General features: G+C 50.3%; 1 protein-coding gene across 2 annotated transcripts; it reads right to left on the bottom strand.

Moving 5' to 3' along the window:
• Positions 1-26: 26 nt before the first annotated feature.
• On the bottom strand, positions 27-18903 carry cyb5r3 (cytochrome b5 reductase 3). Of its 2 annotated transcripts, NM_001130348.1 has the most exon segments (10): positions 33-1867; positions 1910-2253; positions 2336-2435; positions 3231-3316; positions 3406-3489; positions 6464-6593; positions 6812-6918; positions 7050-7122; positions 8688-8819; positions 18785-18879. In NM_001130348.1, coding segments are annotated over 9 exon segments (906 nt in total). In that variant the 5' UTR covers positions 18806-18879; the 3' UTR covers positions 33-1867; positions 1910-2080.
• Positions 18904-19377: the final 474 nt, after the last annotated feature.

The raw sequence follows: 19377 nt of genomic DNA, 5'->3' as shown, positions 1-19377 counted from the left end.
CCTCTACACACAAAAGCAAGAGACCATTGTGCCAAAAGCAAATCCATATTTAATATGTCAGGGTTACAGTCACGTGACTCTTTGGTAAATGTGGCCCCGCCCAGGGTGGGGTAGGTGGGCGGGGCGCAGGGCACAAGCACAATACAAGATAAGGTTACAAAAGGCACTTGGCAAATCCGGAGAAACCCCTCCCTGGAGCCCCCAGTGGGCGGGGCAGATACACTTCATGTGGGGGGGGGGGTCCTTCCGAAGCATCAGTGGCCCCTTTTCTAGGGTGCGGCACCCCAATAATGGCTGCATCTTGTGAAATCATTTATATATAGCAGACCCCTCCCCAGAGGAGCTTACAATCCAATGGCGTGTAATGGTGACCCCCCCCCCCCCAAAAAAAACAGGACCCCAAAAGAAGTGTGGCCTAGAGAGGTCTCGGTGCCCAATCACTGGTGGGTCGATTCTGGGCACAGGTGCATCTGGCTGAATGCCCGTACCCCGACCCCCAGTACTAAAACAAAGGGACCTCCCTATAACAGACACTGTTGGGGGGCCCTGGGGGGGGGGGGGTCACCTCTGGCCTGGGGTAACTGATTGCAAAGTTGGAATCAGCAGCAGTCGCAGAAGTTGGGGTTCCGGGGTAAAACCAATCACATCTGGGAAGGAAACTGAACTATGGGGAGATCCCTCCGGGGCGGGGCCTGCTGATCGGCTCCTCGGGGGGCGGGGCCTGCTGATCGGCTCCTCGGGGGCGGGGACTGCTGGACACAAATAAGCAGTTTACGAGCAGCAAAAAGCCGTACAACATGGATAAATGAAATATAGAACGTACACGGGGTACCGCCCCCTATGGGACGCTGTCTTTTCATACATACGGACAGACCCACGGAGATGTAAAATGGGAGCTTTTGATTGGCTCAGCCGCCTCCCACCGGCCAAAGAACTGCCCCCTTCTCCTTCATTTCAATATCAGGGGTGTCAGTGATCAAAATAAAACCCTCAGGGGCGGAACAAGGTAATGCTCGTCTCCTGTGGGCGGAGCATGCGTTCAACCAATCAAACAACTGCACTGCAGAACTTACAAGAACCTCCCATTTCTCCCCCCCTTCCCCGTTGCTTTATATACAAACCCACAGGGCAGAACCAGCGCCGGTACCGGTTCCTACATATCAACAAGAAAAAGCAAAATACACCAATAGCATTAAGTCGTATCCGCCGGGCAGTTCCATTTGCTCTCGGCCGGGGGGGGGGGGGATACTAATAAACTTACTCCCCCTCCAGCCCGGTTGGGGTAACCCTACCCATAATCCCTTCCTACACCAGGACTGTCAGTTACAGGCAATAGCTGTCAGCTCTAGGGCCCCCTAGTGGTTACAATTGCATCGCCCTCTTATACTGGGACTCAATGGCTACGGGATCGGCCAATCGGGGCCCTGAATGTGCCCAAGGCAAACTCCGCCCTGTGGCTCGTTGTGATGATACTAAAGAGTTAATCAATGCGGAGAGGAAAGGGAATGTACCAATTCTGTGGCTGGGGGGGGGCACAGACCATCCTTTTCCTTCATGGTACTCCCTGCACCCTTGGAACCGCACAAGGGGCCTGACCTTCAACCCGATATATCCAACCAATCAGAAGGAGCCTAGGAAACGCCACAGATGGAGGGAACCTTGTTGACGCCTCGGACAGAGTCAGGTGAGCAAAGTGCCCCAATAAGGTTGGCTCCATCTGTAGGGGGCATTATCCTATCAGAAACCTTCTAGGACGGCCCATTTCCCGCCCAGGACGGCCCATTTCCCGCCCGGGACGGCCCACTCCCCTCCCGGGACGGCCCACTCCCCTCCCGGAACCGCCCACTCCCCGCCCGGGACGGCCCATTTCCCGCCCGGGACGGCCCATTTCCCGCCCGGGACGGCCCATTTGCCTCCCGGGACGGCCCACTCCCCTCCCGGGACCGCCCACTCCCCGCCCAGCAAGGCCTAAGGGGAAGTAAAACTAAACAAGCGACACAGCCAGCAGTTCCACCGTTGCTCCTCCCACTGCCAATCCCATTTAAGTGCCAATCAGAGCGCAGGTGGGAGGGGCCAGCCTCTAGTAGGCGAATCTCCTGTCCTGGGGGTAGGAGAGCTTGTCCAGGCTGGGGTTGATGGCGTATTGGATCATGGGGGGGGGGCCGCACATCAGAATGAGGACCTCGTCCCCGGGGGGGGGCATAAACGAGCTGATCATGTCTTCATTAACGAAGCCCTGGCTGTAGTCCCAATCTGCGGGGGGGGAAAGATGTATCATCACCATGGATACGGGGGTGGGGTTTGTTGGACTGAACCACTTGCCCCCATGACTTACCTTCCGGGGCCCGGTCCAGAGTGTACCACAGCTTGAAGCGGGAGGGGTGGCTGACGCGGATCTCCTCCAGTTCCGAGCGGAGCAGAATATCTCTCTCAGTCTGGGGGGGGGATAATGGGCCGAACCATTAGGGCATTATGGGATGGGAGTAAAATAGATCTATGTCCATAGACACTTTGCAGTTGGTCTTGATTATTTATACTTCTGCTTCTACCTCTTTAGAGAATGGGGGTCGCTGACCCCGGCAACCCAGTAACTATGGCTAACATTATGGTAACATTTCTCGTCTACATCATAGTAAAAGGTGAACTTCCCCTTTAAGGGGCTCTGTGAGCTTTGCACTGAGCCATAAAGGTCCCGACCCAAGGCAAAGGGGATTCTGGGAATTGTAGTTCAGTTACAGCAGCTTCCTGGTAAGGTCTATAGAGTCACAGTTACATTTCCTTGTCTTTCCTAACCCCCCCCCAGCGCCCCCTGTGGCTCACATCTGGGTATAACCATCCATTTCCTAAAAATATTCTTAGCAACTTTTCAATTGGTCTTTTACTTATTTATTTTGTATAGTTTTTTAATTATTTGCCCCCCCTTTTCTGACTCTTTGCAGCTTTCAAATGGGGGTCACTGACCCCGGCAGCCAAACCCTATTGCTCTGTGAGGCTCCAGTTTTATTGTTATTGTTACTTTTTATTCCTTACCTTTCTATTCAGCCCCTCCCCTATTCATATACCTGTCTCTCATTCACACCACTCCCTGGTTGCTAAGGTAAATTGATCCCTAGCAACCAGACAGCTGCAGAATTTCCAAACTGGAGAGCTGCTGAACAAAAAGCTCAATAATTCATAAGCAATGAAGACCAATTGCAATTTGTCTCAGAGTAGCAGTCTGTACACCCTACCTGGTTGGCAAAGAGCAAGTAGCAGATGGTTTTATCCTCCTTGTCCTTCATGACTGCTCGAATGAGCTGCAGCATCGGGGTGATCCCTGGGGGAAGCAGCAGGGGGCAACAGTGAGCATCAGGCTTGTACATTATATACATATAGTGAGAGGGTCCGGCTGTTACTGGCACTTACCTGTCCCCCCAGCGATCATTCCCAGGTGCTTGGCCTTCTTTGTAACCGGAGGGGACTTCTTGTCTGGGCGGATCTGGAACGTACCTGGAACCCACACATACACATTGTAAGCAGCAGTCCTGCCCTGCTTTATGGCTGAGATTCTAGCTATCTGTATAACAGAGCATTCTGTCACAGTGGCACAGATCCTATCTGATCCCCCCATTGTAAGCAGCAGTCCTGCCCTGCTTTATGGCTGAGATTCTAGCTATCTGTATAACAGAGCATTCTGTCACAGTGGCACAGATCCTATCTGATCCCCCCATTGTAAGCAGCAGTCCTGCCCTGCTTTATGGCTGAGATTCTAACTATCTGTATAACAGAGCATTCTGTCACAGTGGCACAGATCCTATCTGATCCCCCCATTGTAAGCAGCAGTCCTGCCCTGCTTTATGGCTGAGATTCTAGCTATCTGTATAACAGAGCATTCTGTCACAGTGGCACAGATCCTATCTGATCCCCCCATTGTAAGCAGCAGTCCTGCCCTGCTTTATGGCTGAGATTCTAGCTATCTGTATAACAGAGCATTCTGTCACAGTGGCACAGATCCTATCTGATCCCCCCATTGTAAGCAGCAGTCCTGCCCTGCTTTATGGCTGAGATTCTAGCTATCTGTATAACAGAGCATTCTGTCACAGTGGCACAGATCCTATCTGATCCCCCCATTGTAAGCAGCAGTCCTGCCCTGCTTTATGGCTGAGATTCTAGCTATCTGTATAACAGAGCATTCTGTCACAGTGGCACAGATCCTATCTGATCCCCCCCATTGTAAGCAGCAGTCCTGCCCTGCTTTATGGCTGAGATTCTAGCTATCTGTATAACAGAGCATTCTGTCACAGTGGCACAGATCCTATCTGATCCCCCCCCATTGTAAGCAGCAGTCCTGCCCTGCTTTATGGCTGAGATTCTAGCTATCTGTATAACAGAGCATTCTGTCACAGTGGCACAGATCCTATCTGATCCCCCCATTGTAAGCAGCAGTCCTGCCCTGCTTTATGGCTGAGATTCTAGCTATCTGTATAACAGAGCATTCTGTCACAGTGGCACAGATCCTATCTGATCCCCCCCATTGTAAGCAGCAGTCCTGCCCTGCTTTATGGCTGAGATTCTAGCTATCTGTATAACAGAGCATTCTGTCACAGTGGCACAGATCCTATCTGATCCCCCCATTGTAAGCAGCAGTCCTGCCCTGCTTTATGGCTGAGATTCTAGCTATCTGTATAACAGAGCATTCTGTCACAGTGACACAGATCCTATCTGATCCCCCCATTGTAAGCAGCAGTCCTGCCCTGCTTTATGGCTGAGATTCTAGCTATCTGTATAACAGAGCATTCTGTCACAGTGACACAGATCCTATCTGATCCCCATTGTAAGCAGCAGTCCTGCCCTGCTTTATGGCTGAGATTCTAGCTATCTGTATAACAGAGCATTCTGTCACAGTGGCACAGATCCTATCTGATCCCCCCATTGTAAGCAGCAGTCCTGCCCTGCTTTATGGCTGAGATTCTAGCTATCTGTATAACAGAGCATTCTGTCACAGTGGCACAGATCCTATCTGATCCCCCCCCATTGTAAGCAGCAGTCCTGCCCTGCTTTATGGCTGAGATTCTAGCTATCTGTATAACAGAGCATTCTGTCACAGTGGCACAGATCCTATCTGATCCCCCCCATTGTAAGCAGCAGTCCTGCCCTGCTTTATGGCTGAGATTCTAGCTATCTGTATAACAGAGCATTCTGTCACAGTGGCACAGATCCTATCTGATCCCCCCATTGTAAGCAGCAGTCCTGCCCTGCTTTATGGCTGAGATTCTAGCTATCTGTATAACAGAGCATTCTGTCACAGTGGCACAGATCCTATCTGATCCCCCCATTGTAAGCAGCAGTCCTGCCCTGCTTTATGGCTGAGATTCTAGCTATCTGTATAACAGAGCATTCTGTCACAGTGGCACAGATCCTATCTGATCCCCCCATTGTAAGCAGCAGTCCTGCCCTGCTTTATGGCTGAGATTCTAGCTATCTGTATAACAGAGCATTCTGTCACAGTGGCACAGATCCTATCTGATCCCCCCATTGTAAGCAGCAGTCCTGCCCTGCTTTATGGCTGAGATTCTAGCTATCTGTATAACAGAGCATTCTGTCACAGTGGCACAGATCCTATCTGATCCCCCCCCATTGTAAGCAGCAGTCCTGCCCTGCTTTATGGCTGAGATTCTAGCTATCTGTATAACAGAGCATTCTGTCACAGTGGCACAGATCCTATCTGATCCCCCCCATTGTAAGCAGCAGTCCTGCCCTGCTTTATGGCTGAGATTCTAGCTATCTGTATAACAGAGCATTCTGTCACAGTGGCACAGATCCTATCTGATCCCCCCCCATTGTAAGCAGCAGTCCTGCCCTGCTTTATGGCTGAGATTCTAGCTATCTGTATAACAGGGCATTCTGTCACAGTGGCACAGATCCTATCTGATCCCCCCCATTGTAAGCAGCAGTCCTGCCCTGCTTTATGGCTGAGATTCTAGCTATCTGTATAACAGAGCATTCTGTCACAGTGGCACAGATCCTATCTGATCCCCCCATTGTAAGCAGCAGTCCTGCCCTGCTTTATGGCTGAGATTCTAGCTATCTGTATAACAGAGCATTCTGTCACAGTGGCACAGATCCTATCTGATCCCCCCCATTGTAAGCAGCAGTCCTGCCCTGCTTTATGGCTGAGATTCTAGCTATCTGTATAACAGAGCATTCTGTCACAGTGGCACAGATCCTATCTGATCCCCCCATTGTAAGCAGCAGTCCTGCCCTGCTTTATGGCTGAGATTCTAGCTATCTGTATAACAGAGCATTCTGTCACAGTGGCACAGATCCTATCTGATCCCCCCCATTGTAAGCAGCAGTCCTGCCCTGCTTTATGGCTGAGATTCTAGCTATCTGTATAACAGAGCATTCTGTCACAGTGGCACAGATCCTATCTGATCCCCCCATTGTAAGCAGCAGTCCTGCCCTGCTTTACGGCTAGCTGTACCTCTGCCACTGTAGGTGAGGAGGCCGCTGGGCCCTCTGAAATCAATGGTTTCATCGATCCTCAGGGAGTCCAGATACTGGGACATCTTTCCGCCTTCTGGGAATTTCGGGTGGATGTTTTTGAAGTAGATCTGAAAGAAGTAACGGAAAGTGAAACCAATGGGGTGACTTTGTAACTCAGTTGCCCAGAGAGGCTGCTGGGAAAGTGAGGCAGATACAGACTCTCTATAACAATACATAGGGTAGAGGTTGATATTATTGATACAACACTATAAGGGTGGAATCCCAAACAACTCCCAGCATCCCCAGTCTGATAGCCCAGCAATAGGATCCGGCAGCCCAACCTCACCTTCACCACAAGGTCGACATAGCCCCTGTTGTCATCGCTGGACACCGGCGTGTAGGGTCTGACCACCAGGTTGCCGTCCACTCTGGCCGACAGGTAAATGTGCTGCCCTGTGGGTAGAACACAACAAATAATGAGGGATTTGTATCCAAAAGACTCATTTACAAGTACAACACTGCTGCCTGGAGAGGCTTCTGATAGCTAAGGCCCAGCAAACAAACCCACCCACCCCCTTACCTACCAATGGGGAGGCCCAGGATGTGCTCAGGGGACGGCAGAGCAAATCGGAACCGCCTGGTGTCATGGCTGATCTCCTGGAAGACATAATATATAGATGTACTGGTACTGACTGGGCAGAACAATGGTGTCTATGGGGGGCGCCAGTAGCAGCCTTTGCCGCTTGGAATTGTCTCAACTTCCCGTTTGGAAAATAAGCAGCAGTCGAGTCTCACTTTATGGCAGGGATTCTAGACAGGCACTTTAACTAAAAGGCTTATTTGTGGCGCTGTCTCTTTAAGGCAGGTTTTTAATTATATCTCTGCGATGGGCTATAAATATCAGAGGCATGCTGGGTAAGGGGAAGTTTGTCTCCCTAGGGAAAGGAACGGGCCATTTGCCTGTTGTGCTTTAGTACCAGCATAGCGATCACAGGGCGTAACCGCTCAGTCTATTCATAGCAACGCTCTGCTCACAGACTGTACAGAGAGATACCATAAAACTGTGGCACATAGGGATTCCCCTGTACTAAGCACAATTCAGCAGGAACAGCCCCCTAAGTTTGCCCATAGCCTGTACAGAGAGATACCATAAAACTATGGCACATAGGGATTCCCCTGTACTAAGCACAATTCAGCAGGAACAGCCCCCTAAGTTTGCTCATAGCCTGTACAGAGAGATACCATAAAACTATGGCACATAGGGATTCCCCTGTACTAAGCACAATTCAGCAGGAACAGCCCCCTAAGTTTGCCCATAGCCTGTACAGAGAGATACCATAACACTATGGCACATAGGGATTCCCCTGTACTAAGCACAATTCAGCAGGAACAGCCCCCTAAGTTTGCCTATAGCCTGTACAGAGAGATACCATAACACTATGGCACATAGGGATTCCCCTGTACTAAGCACAATTCAGCAGGAACAGCCCCCTAAGTTTGCCTATAGCCTGTACAGAGAGATACCATAACACTATGGCACATAGGGATTCCCCTGTACTAAGCACAATTCAGCAGGAACAGCCCCCTAAGTTTGCCTATAGCCTGTACAGAGAGATACCATAAAACTATGGCACATAGGGATTCCCCTGTACTAAGCACAATTCAGCAGGAACAGCCCCCTAAGTTTGCCTATAGCCTGTACAGAGAGATACCATAACACTATGGCACATAGGGATTCCCCTGTACTAAGCACAATTCAGCAGGAACAGCCCCCTAAGTTTGCCTATAGCCTGTACAGAGAGATACCATAACACTATGGCACATAGGGATTCCCCTGTACTAAGCACAATTCAGCAGGAACAGCCCCCTAAGTTTGCCTATAGCCTGTACAGAGAGATACCATAAAACTATGGCACATAGGGATTCCCCTGTACTAAGCACAATTCAGCAGGAACAGCCCCCTAAGTTTGCCTATAGCCTGTACAGAGAGATACCATAACACTATGGTGCCAGAGCAGATATCTGGGGAGCCTCCCACAAGCAAAGCATTTGTGTTGCCTGATAAACCCCCCCACACACACAATATCAAGATGTCAGACTATAAAAGGGCAAGTTAACCATAAGAATGAAGGCAACGGTATATTTAGCCAATCAGCTGTAGGTGTGGGCCCCACGGTTCTTCATGTTGGGGCTCCCACCCCTTTAAGGGATCGGCCACTCACCTCCTTGTCGATCAGCCTCAGTGCGTATTTGATATCGGGGTTCTCGAGGGTGATGGCCGGGAGCGGCTTCTGGAAGAATCTCCGGAAAATGCTGTAGAAAAACCAGAACGGGGACGCGAGGATCCTCCCCACCTGCGGCGAAACACAAGTCACTTACCCACGGAACAAATGGAACATTCCTGTCCATTCAATTGTGCTCTGCTCATCTGGTTACCAGGGTCACCGACCCCCGGCAACCGGAATGTAGAAGAACAAAAATCCAGACTCAAAAGCTTTGATTTCTGACGACTTTCTACTTGTCCGTTACACTTCCCCTTTAAATTTGCAGGGTGTTGTGGGTAACAGAGATGGACAAGCCGATAGGGGCAGCGGCGGAATAAAAGGATTGGGTACAAGGTTATCGGGACTTTTTCACGTGACGGTTAAAAAAACGCTGATAAACCGTTAATACCGTCATTTCCCTTTAAATTAACCCTTTCGTAACCTGTTTTCATATTTCCCTTCCTCTCCTGTCTCTGTCCCCAACCCGTGATTCAAAGTCACCCAGGGGCCAAATAACCTTCAAAGCCAAAACGGTTCTGATCGGTTTCATTCTTGTTCACCTGGTTGCTAGGGGAAGTGAGCCTAGCAACAACATAAGCAATACCAAACACTGGAGCAGTATGAAAGGGGGATGAGAATGAAAGATCATTCTAAGGTGCACTTTCCCTTTTATCACAGAGGCCTTCGTTGATATGGGAAGGGGGCAAGGCTGAGGGGGGGGTGGGGGGGGGGTTGAGGACCCCCGACGGGCAGGGGGTTATAACGCAGTCAGCATTGTTACATAAATCTGATACTTTGCTTTTTTTCTACCCCCCCCAAACAAACCCCCTCTCTGCCATTTGACCCCGCTCATTGTTGCCCCCCCACGGGCTCGGTGACCTTTGGCTCCTCCACACACACAAAGTCCTGGAGTCAGGGGGATTTAGTGATGAGCTGGGTATTTGCCCCTACATTGTGCCGAGAGTCGCAACCTTTGCTTCTTTCTAACAACAACACTGCTGTGAGCGACTCATGAGCATGCACTTTGCTGCTGGTGCAATAGAAAGTGCCAGGGCCGCCGGCCAGAAATTCTACCCCCATCCAAAGTTTCACAACAAAATAACTTCCCGGACCCGGACAGAAGGGATAATTGTCTCATTCGGCCCCACCCTGGCACCTCGAGGATAAGTACATCAAATAAATTAAAGGGTAGATCTTCCTTATATGAGAAACATCTATATGTTTGATCCTCAGCAGCAAAATGGTCCTCAAGAAACGTAGAAACCCAACAGAAGGACATTGGCCCTAGGAAAGCCATCAGAAAAAATGGGCCCCTAAAAGCCTCGGACCTCTAAGGTGGGATCTAGAAAAGCTACGGACCTCAACAGAAAAGTCTTGAACCTGGAAAGTCAACAGAAGAAGGGTGGGCTGTAGAAATGTCTTGGACCAATAAGCCAACGGAAGAAGGGTGGGCTGTAGAAAAGTCTTGGACCAATAAGCCAACAGAAGAAGGGTGGGCTGTAGAAAAGTCTTGGACCAATAAGCCAACAGAAGAAGGGTGGGCTGTAGAAAAGTCTTGGACCAATAAGCCAACAGAAGAAGGGTGGGCTGTAGAAATGTCTTGGACCAATAAGCCAACAGAAGAAGGGTGGGCTGTAGAAAAGTCTTGGACCAATAAGCCAACAGAAGAAGGGTGGGCTGTAGAAAAGTCTTGGACCAATAAGCCAACAGAAGAAGGGTGGGCTGTAGAAAAGTCTTGGACCAATAAGCCAACAGAAGAAGGGTGGGCTGTAGAAAAGTCTTGGACCAATAAGCCAACAGAAGAAGGGTGGGCTGTAGAAAAGTCTTGGACCAATAAGCCAACAGAAGAAGGGCGGGCTGTAGAAAAGTCTTGGACCAATAAGCCAACAGAAGAAGGGCGGGCTGTAGAAAAGTCTTGGACCAATAAGCCAACAGAAGAAGGGTGGGCTGTAGAAAAGTCTTGGTCCAATAAGCCAACAGAAGAAGGGTGGGCTGTAGAAAAGTCTTGGTCCAATAAGCCAACAGAAGAAGGGTGGGCTGTAGAAAAGTCTTGGTCCAATAAGCCAACAGAAGAAGGGTGGGCTGTAGAAATGTCTTGGACCAATAAGCCAACAGAAGAAGGGTGGGCTGTAGAAATGTCTTGGACCAATAAGCCAACGGAAGAAGGGTGGGCTGTAGAAAAGTCTTGGACCAATAAGCCAACAGAAGAAGGGTGGGCTGTAGAAAAGTCTTGGACCAATAAGCCAACAGAAGAAGGGTGGGCTGTAGAAAAGTCTTGGACCAATAAGCCAACAGAAGAAGGGTGGGCTGTAGAAAAGTCTTGGACCAATAAGCCAACAGAAGAAGGGTGGGCTGTAGAAAAGTCTTGGACCAATAAGCCAACAGAAGAAGGGTGGGCTGTAGAAAAGTCTTGGACCAATAAGCCAACAGAAGAAGGGCGGGCTGTAGAAAAGTCTTGGACCAATAAGCCAACAGAAGAAGGGGGGGCTGTAGAAAAGTCTTGGACCAATAAGCCAACAGAAGAAGGGCGGGCTGTAGAAAAGTCTTGGTCCAATAAGCCAACAGAAGAAGGGTGGGCTGTAGAAAAGTCTTGGTCCAATAAGCCAACAGAAGAAGGTGGCTGTAGAAAGTCTTGGTCAATAAGCCAACAGAAGAAGGGTGGGCTGTAGAAATGTCTGACCAATAAGCCAACAGAAGAAGGGTGGGCTGTAGAAAGTCTTGGACCAATAAGCCAACAGAAGAAGGGTGGGCTGTAGAAATGTCTTGGACCAATAAGCCAACACAAGAAGGGTGGGCTGTAGAAATGTCTTGGACCAATAAGCCAACAGAAGAAGGGTGGGCTGTAGAAATGTCTTGGACCAATAAGCCAACACAAGAAGGGTGGGCTGTAGAAATGTCTTGGACCAATAAGCCAACAGAAGAAGGGTGGGCTGTAGAAATGTCTTGGACCAATAAGCCAACAGAAGAAGGGTGGGCTGTAGAAATGTCTTGGACCAATAAGCCAACAGAAGAAGGGTGGGCTGTAGAAAAGTCTTGGACCAATAAGCCAACAGAAGAAGGGTGGGCTGTAGAAATGTCTTGGACCAATAAGCCAACAGAAGAAGGGTGGGCTGTAGAAATGTCTTGGACCAATAAGCCAACACAAGAAGGGTGGGCTGTAGAAATGTCTTGGACCAATAAGCCAACAGAAGAAGGGTGGGCTGTAGAAATGTCTTCTACCAATAAGCCAACAGAAGAAGGGTGGGCTGTAGAAATGTCTTGGACCAATAAGCCAACACAAGAAGGGTGGGCTGTAGAAAAGTCTTGGTCCAATAAGCCAACAGAAGAAAGGTGGGCTCCAAAAATGCCCAGGGCCTCTATAGCCAACAGAAGAAAGGTGGGTTCCAAAAAATGCCCAGGGCCTCTATAGCAAACAGAAGAAGGGTGGGCTCCAAAAATGCCCAGGGCCTCTATAGCAAACAGAAGAAGGGTGGGCTCCAAAAATGCCCAGGGCCTCTATAGCCAACAGAAGAAAGGTGGGCTCCAAAAATGCCCTGGGCCTCTATAGCAAACAGAAGAAAGGTGGGCTCCAAAAATGCCCTGGGCCTCTATAGCCAACAGAAGAAAGGTCGGTTCCAAAAATGCCCTGGGCATTAAGTAATATTCACTTCATATAGTCGTTAGAGTTGATCGCGAGCCGCTGGGCAACTAAACATTTACAGCAATCTAAAAGTGACTGTTAGGCAGGTTATATACTGGGGGTACTGTCCCTTTAAGGAAAAGGTCAGTCCTACAGAATAGCAGCAACAAGGGCAAAGGAAACATACAGCAAATCAAGTACAACCTACCCCCCCTACACTAACATCTGCCCCTGAGATACTCAGTACCCACATACACACCCTACAGCATCTCATTATCCCCAAGGTTTGGGGGTGCAGGAGTATAGGGGGGCCAGTGGGGTCCCTGACTGATGTACAATATATGTGTGAGATACAGATCATTATCCCCAAGGTTTGGGGGTGCAGGAGTATAGGGGGGCCAGTGGGGTCCCTGACTGATGTACAATATATGTGTGAGATACAGATCATTATCCCCAAGGTTTGGGGGTGCAGGAGTATAGGGGGGCCAGTGGGGTCCCTGACTGATGTACAATATATGTGTGAGATACAGATCATTATCCCCAGGGTTTGGGGGTGCAGGAGTATAGGGGGCCAGTGGGGTCCCTGACTGATGTACAATATATGTGTGAGATACAGATCATTATCCCCAGGGTTTGGGGGTGCAGGAGTATAGGGGGGCCAGTGGGGTCCCTGACTGATGTACAATATATGTGTGAGATACAGATCATTATCCCAAGGTTTGGGGTGCAGGAGTATAGGGGGGCCAGTGGGGTCCCTGACTGATGTACAATATATGTGTGAGATACAGATCATTATCCCCAAGGTTTGGGGGTGCAGGAGTATAGGGGGGCCAGTGGGGTCCCTGACTGATGTACAATATATGTGTGAGATACAGATCATTATCCCCAAGGTTTGGGGGTGCAGGAGTATAGGGGGGCCAGTGGGGCCCCTGACTGATGTACAATATATGTGTGAGATACAGATCATTATCCCAAGGTTTGGGGGTGCAGGAGTATAGGGGGCCAGTGGGGTCCCTGACTGATGTACAATATATGTGTGAGATACAGATCATTATCCCCAAGGTTTGGGGGTGCAGGAGTATAGGGGGCCAGTGGGGTCCCTGACTGATGTACAATATATGTGTGAGATACAGATCATTATCCCCAAGGTTTGGGGGTGCAGGAGTATAGGGGGGCCAGTGGGGTCCCTGACTGATGTACAATATATGTGTGAGATACAGATCATTATCCCCAAGGTTTGGGGGTGCAGGAGTATAGGGGGGCCAGTGGGGTCCCTGACTGATGTACAATATATGTGTGAGATACAGATCATTATCCCCAAGGTTTGGGGGTGCAGGGATATAGGGGGGCCAGTGGGGTCCCTGACTGATGTACAATATATGTGTGAGATACAGATCATTATCCCCAAGGTTTGGGGGTGCAGGGATATAGGGGGCCAGTGGGGTCCCTGACTGATGTACAATATATGTGTGAGATACAGATCATTATCCCCAAGGTTTGGGGGTGCAGGGATATAGGGGGGCCAGTGGGGTCCCTGACTGATGTACAATATATGTGTGAGATACAGATCATTATCCCCAAGGTTTGGGGGTGCAGGAGTATAGGGGGGCCAGTGGGGTCCCTGACTGATGTACAATATATGTGTGAGATACAGATCATTATCCCCAAGGTTTGGGGGTGCAGGAGTATAGGGGGGCGGGGGCCCCTGACTGATGTACAATATATGTGTGAGATACAGATCATTATCCCCAAGGTTTGGGGGTGCAGGAGTATAGGGGGGCCAGTGGGGTCCCTGACTGATGTACAATATATGTGTGAGATACAGATCATTATCCCCAAGGTTTGGGGGTGCAGGAGTATAGGGGGGGCCAGTGGGGTCCCTGACTGATGTACAATATATGTGTGAGATACAGATCATTATCCCCAAGGTTTGGGGGTGCAGGAGTATAGGGGGGCCAGTGGGGCCCCTGACTGATGTACAATATATGTGTGAGATACAGATCATTATCCCCAAGGTTTGGGGGTGCAGGAGTATAGGGGGGCCAGTGGGGTCCCTGACTGATGTACAATATATGTGTGAGATACAGATCATTATCCCCAAGGTTTGGGGGAGCAGGAGTATAGGGGGGCGGGGTCCCTGACTGATGTACAATATATGGTTTGGGGGTGCAGGAGTATAGGGGGGCGGGGTCCCTGACTGATGTACAATATATGTGTGAGATACAGATCATTATCCCCAAGGTTTGGGGGTGCAGGAGTATAGGGGGGCCAGTGGGGCCCCTGACTGATGTACAATATATGTGTGAGATACAGATCATTATCCCCAAGGTTTGGGGTGCAGGAGTATAGGGGGGCCAGTGGGGCCCCTGACTGATGTACAATATATGTGTGAGATACAGATCATTATCCCCAAGGTTTGGGGGTGCAGGAGTATAGGGGGGCCAGTGGGGTCCCTGACTGATGTACAATATATGTGTGAGATACAGATCATTATCCCCAAGGTTTGGGGGTGCAGGAGTATAGGGGGGCCAGTGGGGTCCCTGACTGATGTACAATATATGTGTGAGATACAGATCATTATCCCCAAGGTTTGGGGGTGCAGGGATATAGGGGGGCCAGTGGGGTCCCTGACTGATGTACAATATATGTGTGAGATACAGATCATTATCCCCAAGGTTTGGGGGTGCAGGGATATAGGGGGGCCAGTGGGGTCCCTGACTGATGTACAATATATGTGTGAGATACAGATCATTATCCCCAAGGTTTGGGGGTGCAGGGATATAGGGGGGCCAGTGGGGTCCCTGACTGATGTACAATATATGTGTGAGATACCAGATCATTATCCCCAAGGTTTGGGGGTGCAGGAGTATAGGGGGCCAGTGGGGCTCCCTGACTGATGTACAATATATGTGTGAGATACAGATCATTATCCCCAAGGTTTGGGGGTGCAGGAGTATAGGGGGGCGGGGGCCCCTGACTGATGTACAATATATGTGTGAGATACAGATCATTATCCCCAAGGTTTGGGGGTGCAGGAGTATAGGGGGGCCAGTGGGGTCCCTGACTGATGTACAATATATGTGTGAGATACAGATCATTATCCCCAAGGTTTGGGGGTGCAGGAGTATAGGGGGGCCAGTGGGGTCCCTGACTGATGTACAATATATGTGTGAGATACAGATCATTATCCCCAAGGTTTGGGGGAGCAGGAGTATAGGGGGGCGGGGTCCCTGACTGATGTACAATATATGGTTTGGGGGTGCAGGAGTATAGGGGGGCGGGGGTCCCTGACTGATGTACAATATATGTGTGAGATACAGATCATTATCCCCAAGGTTTGGGGGTGCAGGAGTACAGGGGGGCCAGTGGGGTCCCTGACTGATGTACAATATATGTGTGAGATACAGATCATTATCCCCAAGGTTTGGGGGTGCAGGGGTATAGGGGGGCCAGTGGGGTCCCTGACTGATGTACAATATATGTGTGAGATACAGATCATTATCCCCAAGGTTTGGGGGAGCAGGAGTATAGGGGGGCGGGGTCCCTGACTGATGTACAATATATGGTTTGGGGGTGCAGGAGTATAGGGGGGCGGGGGTCCCTGACTGATGTACAATATATGTGTGAGATACAGATCATTATCCCCAAGGTTTGGGGGTGCAGGAGTACAGGGGGGCCAGTGGGGTCCCTGACTGATGTACAATATATGTGTGAGATACAGATCATTATCCCCAAGGTTTGGGGGTGCAGGAGTATAGGGGGGCCAGTGGGGTCCCTGACTGATGTACAATATATGTGTGAGATACAGATCATTATCCCCAAGGTTTGGGGGAGCAGGAGTATAGGGGGGCGGGGTCCCTGACTGATGTACAATATATGGTTTGGGGGTGCAGGAGTATAGGGGGGCGGGGGTCCCTGACTGATGTACAATATATGTGTGAGATACAGATCATTATCCCCAAGGTTTGGGGGTGCAGGAGTATAGGGGGCCAGTGGGGCCCCTGACTGATGTACAATATATGTGTGAGATACAGATCATTATCCCAAGGTTTGGGGGTGCAGGAGTATAGGGGGGCGGGGGCCCCTGACTGATGTACAATATATGTGTGAGATACAGATCATTATCCCCAAGGTTTGGGGGTGCAGGAGTATAGGGGGGCCAGTGGGTCCCTGACTGATGTACAATATATGTGTGAGATACAGATCATTATCCCCAAGGTTTGGGGGAGCAGGAGTATAGGGGGGCGGGGTCCCTGACTGATGTACAATATATGGTTTGGGGGTGCAGGAGTATAGGGGGGCGGGGGTCCCTGACTGATGTACAATATATGTGTGAGATACAGATCATTATCCCCAAGGTTTGGGGGTGCAGGAGTATAGGGGGGCCAGTGGGGCCCCTGACTGATGTACAATATATGTGTGAGATACAGATCATTATCCCCAAGGTTTGGGGGTGCAGGAGTATAGGGGGGCCAGTGGGGCCCCTGACTGATGTACAATATATGTGTGAGATACAGATCATTATCCCCAAGGTTTGGGGGTGCAGGAGTATAGGGGGGCCAGTGGGGTCCCTGACTGATGTACAATATATGTGTGAGATACAGATCATTATCCCAAGGTTTGGGGGTGCAGGAGTATAGGGGGGCCAGGGGGTCCCTGACTGATGTACAATATATGTGTGAGATACAGATCATTATCCCAAGGTTTGGGGGTGCAGGGTATAGGGGGGCCAGTGGGGTCCCTGACTGATGTACAATATATGTGTGAGATACAGATCATTATCCCCAAGGTTTGGGGTGCAGGAGTATAGGGGGGCCAGTGGGGTCCCTGACTGATGTACAATATATGTGTGAGATACAGATCATTATCCCCAAGGTTTGGGGGTGCAGGAGTATAGGGGGGCCAGTGGGGTCCCTGACTGATGTACAATATATGTGTGAGATACAGATCATTATCCCCAAGGTTTGGGGGTGCAGGAGTATAGGGGGGCCAGTGGGGTCCCTGACTGATGTACAATATCAATATATGTGTGAGATACAGATCATTATCCCCAAGGTTTGGGGGTGCAGGAGTATAGGGGGGCGGGGGGCCCCTGACTGATGTACAATATATGTGTGAGATTACAGATCATTATCCCCAAGGTTTGGGGGTGCAGGAGTATAGGGGGCCAGTGGGGCCCCTGACTGAATGTACAATATATGTGTGAGATACAGATCATTATCCCAAGGTTTGGGGGTGCAGGAGTATAGGGGGGCCAGTGGGGTCCCTGACTGATGTACAATATATGTGTGAGATACAGATCATTATCACCCAAGGTTTGGGGGTGCAGGAGTATAGGGGGGCCAGGGGGGTCCCTGACTGATGTACAATAAATATATGTGTGAGATACAGATCATTATCCCCAAGGTTTGGGGGTGCAGGAGTATAGGGGGGCCAGTGGGGTCCCTGACTGATGTACAATATATGTCGTGAGATACAGATCATTATCCCCAAGGTTTGGGGGTGCAGGAGTATAGGGGGGCCAGTGGGGCCCCTGACTGATGTACAATATAATGTGTGAGATTACAGATCATTATCCCCAAGGTTTGGGGGTGCAGGAGTATAGGGGGGCCAGTGGGGTCCCTGACTGATGTACAATATATGTGTGAGATACAGATCATTATCCCCAAGGTTTGGGGTGCAGGAGTATAGGGGGGCCAGTGGGGTCCCTGAACTGATGTACAATATATGTGTGAGATACAGATCATTATCCCCAGGGTTTGGGGGTGCAGGAGTATAGGGGGGCCAGTGGGGTTCCTGACTGATGTACAATATATGTGTGAGATACAGATCATTATCCCCAAGGTTTGGGGGTGCAGGAGTATAGGGGGCCAGTGGGGTCCCTGACTGATGTACAATATATGTGTGAGATACAGATCATTATCCCCAAGGTTTGGGGGTGCAGGAGTATAGGGGGGCCAGTGGGGTCCCTGACTGATGTACAATATATGTGTGAGATACAGATCATTATCCCCAAGGTTTGGGGGTGCAGGAGTATAGGGGGGCCCCTGACTGATGTACAATATATGGTTTGGGGGTGCAGGAGTATAGGGGTGCAGGAGTATAGGGGGGCGGGGCCCCTGACTGATACCAGTACAGGGATACTATACAGGCCCAGGCGGTTCCGGTTCCGGCCCAATACACAGTACCAGGCTACTGCACCTCACAGTGACCCCCCTGGAGCCCACAGATTGCCAGTTCCGGCCCCCCCCCCCCCATGGTTCTGCCAATGGTACGTTCCAGTACCAGCCAGTGACAGGGGGCTGATGGGTATAGGGACGCTATACAAAGCCCCATACTAAGGGTACAGCTGGGTCAGGCCCAAGTGCCACGGAAGGGGGGGGGGCAGTTAGAGCAGTAGGAGGGCGGGTCGGTAGGTTCCTGGGGGGGCACTTACCGTGCTAATTTGGGCCCCCATTTTACAGGTCAGTCAGGCGGACACGAACTCACAGAACGTCTCAGACTCACTGCAGCAGAGCCACGCCCACTCCGCCGTCAACACTGTACCACCCCCTTATGACTGGCTCCTCCCGCTTTTCTAAAAGAACCACAAGCCAACCAATCGCGTCATCCTCCTCCCTATGTGCCCGCCCCTTGACCAATATGCAAACAGCCTTATCTATGCGCCCGCCCACAGGCCTGCCAAATACAAGGCGCCCTTCCTTGAAACGCAGTATCCCGCCCGGTCCGCCCACCTCTCTATGTCGGCCAATCGCTTTGCAGGTTTATCTGACAGACGCACCCTCCCAAAACTTTGTGCAGCCAATCATTACATATCCTGCCGACCTTCCCAATTCTCCAGCAGAAAGTCAACATTAACAGCTAAACTTACTGTCTAAACATGTTTTGTAAGTCCCTCCCACTTGCCGCTTTCTTATTGGTTAAAAGTTACAAAAGCCCGCCCACTCAGTATTATCCCAACCCACAATTTAAACCAGAAAACCAAGCTGTCCGTCAATAGCTCACCCAAAACAGACACGCCCCCAAGTC

The sequence above is a fragment of the Xenopus tropicalis genome, chromosome 3 (assembly GCF_000004195.4).
Source record: "Xenopus tropicalis strain Nigerian chromosome 3, UCB_Xtro_10.0, whole genome shotgun sequence".
NCBI classification, from domain to species: Eukaryota; Metazoa; Chordata; class Amphibia; order Anura; family Pipidae; genus Xenopus; species Xenopus tropicalis.
The sequence above is the reverse complement of the archived record's forward strand: the minus strand, read 5'-3'. Positions and strand labels throughout refer to the sequence as shown.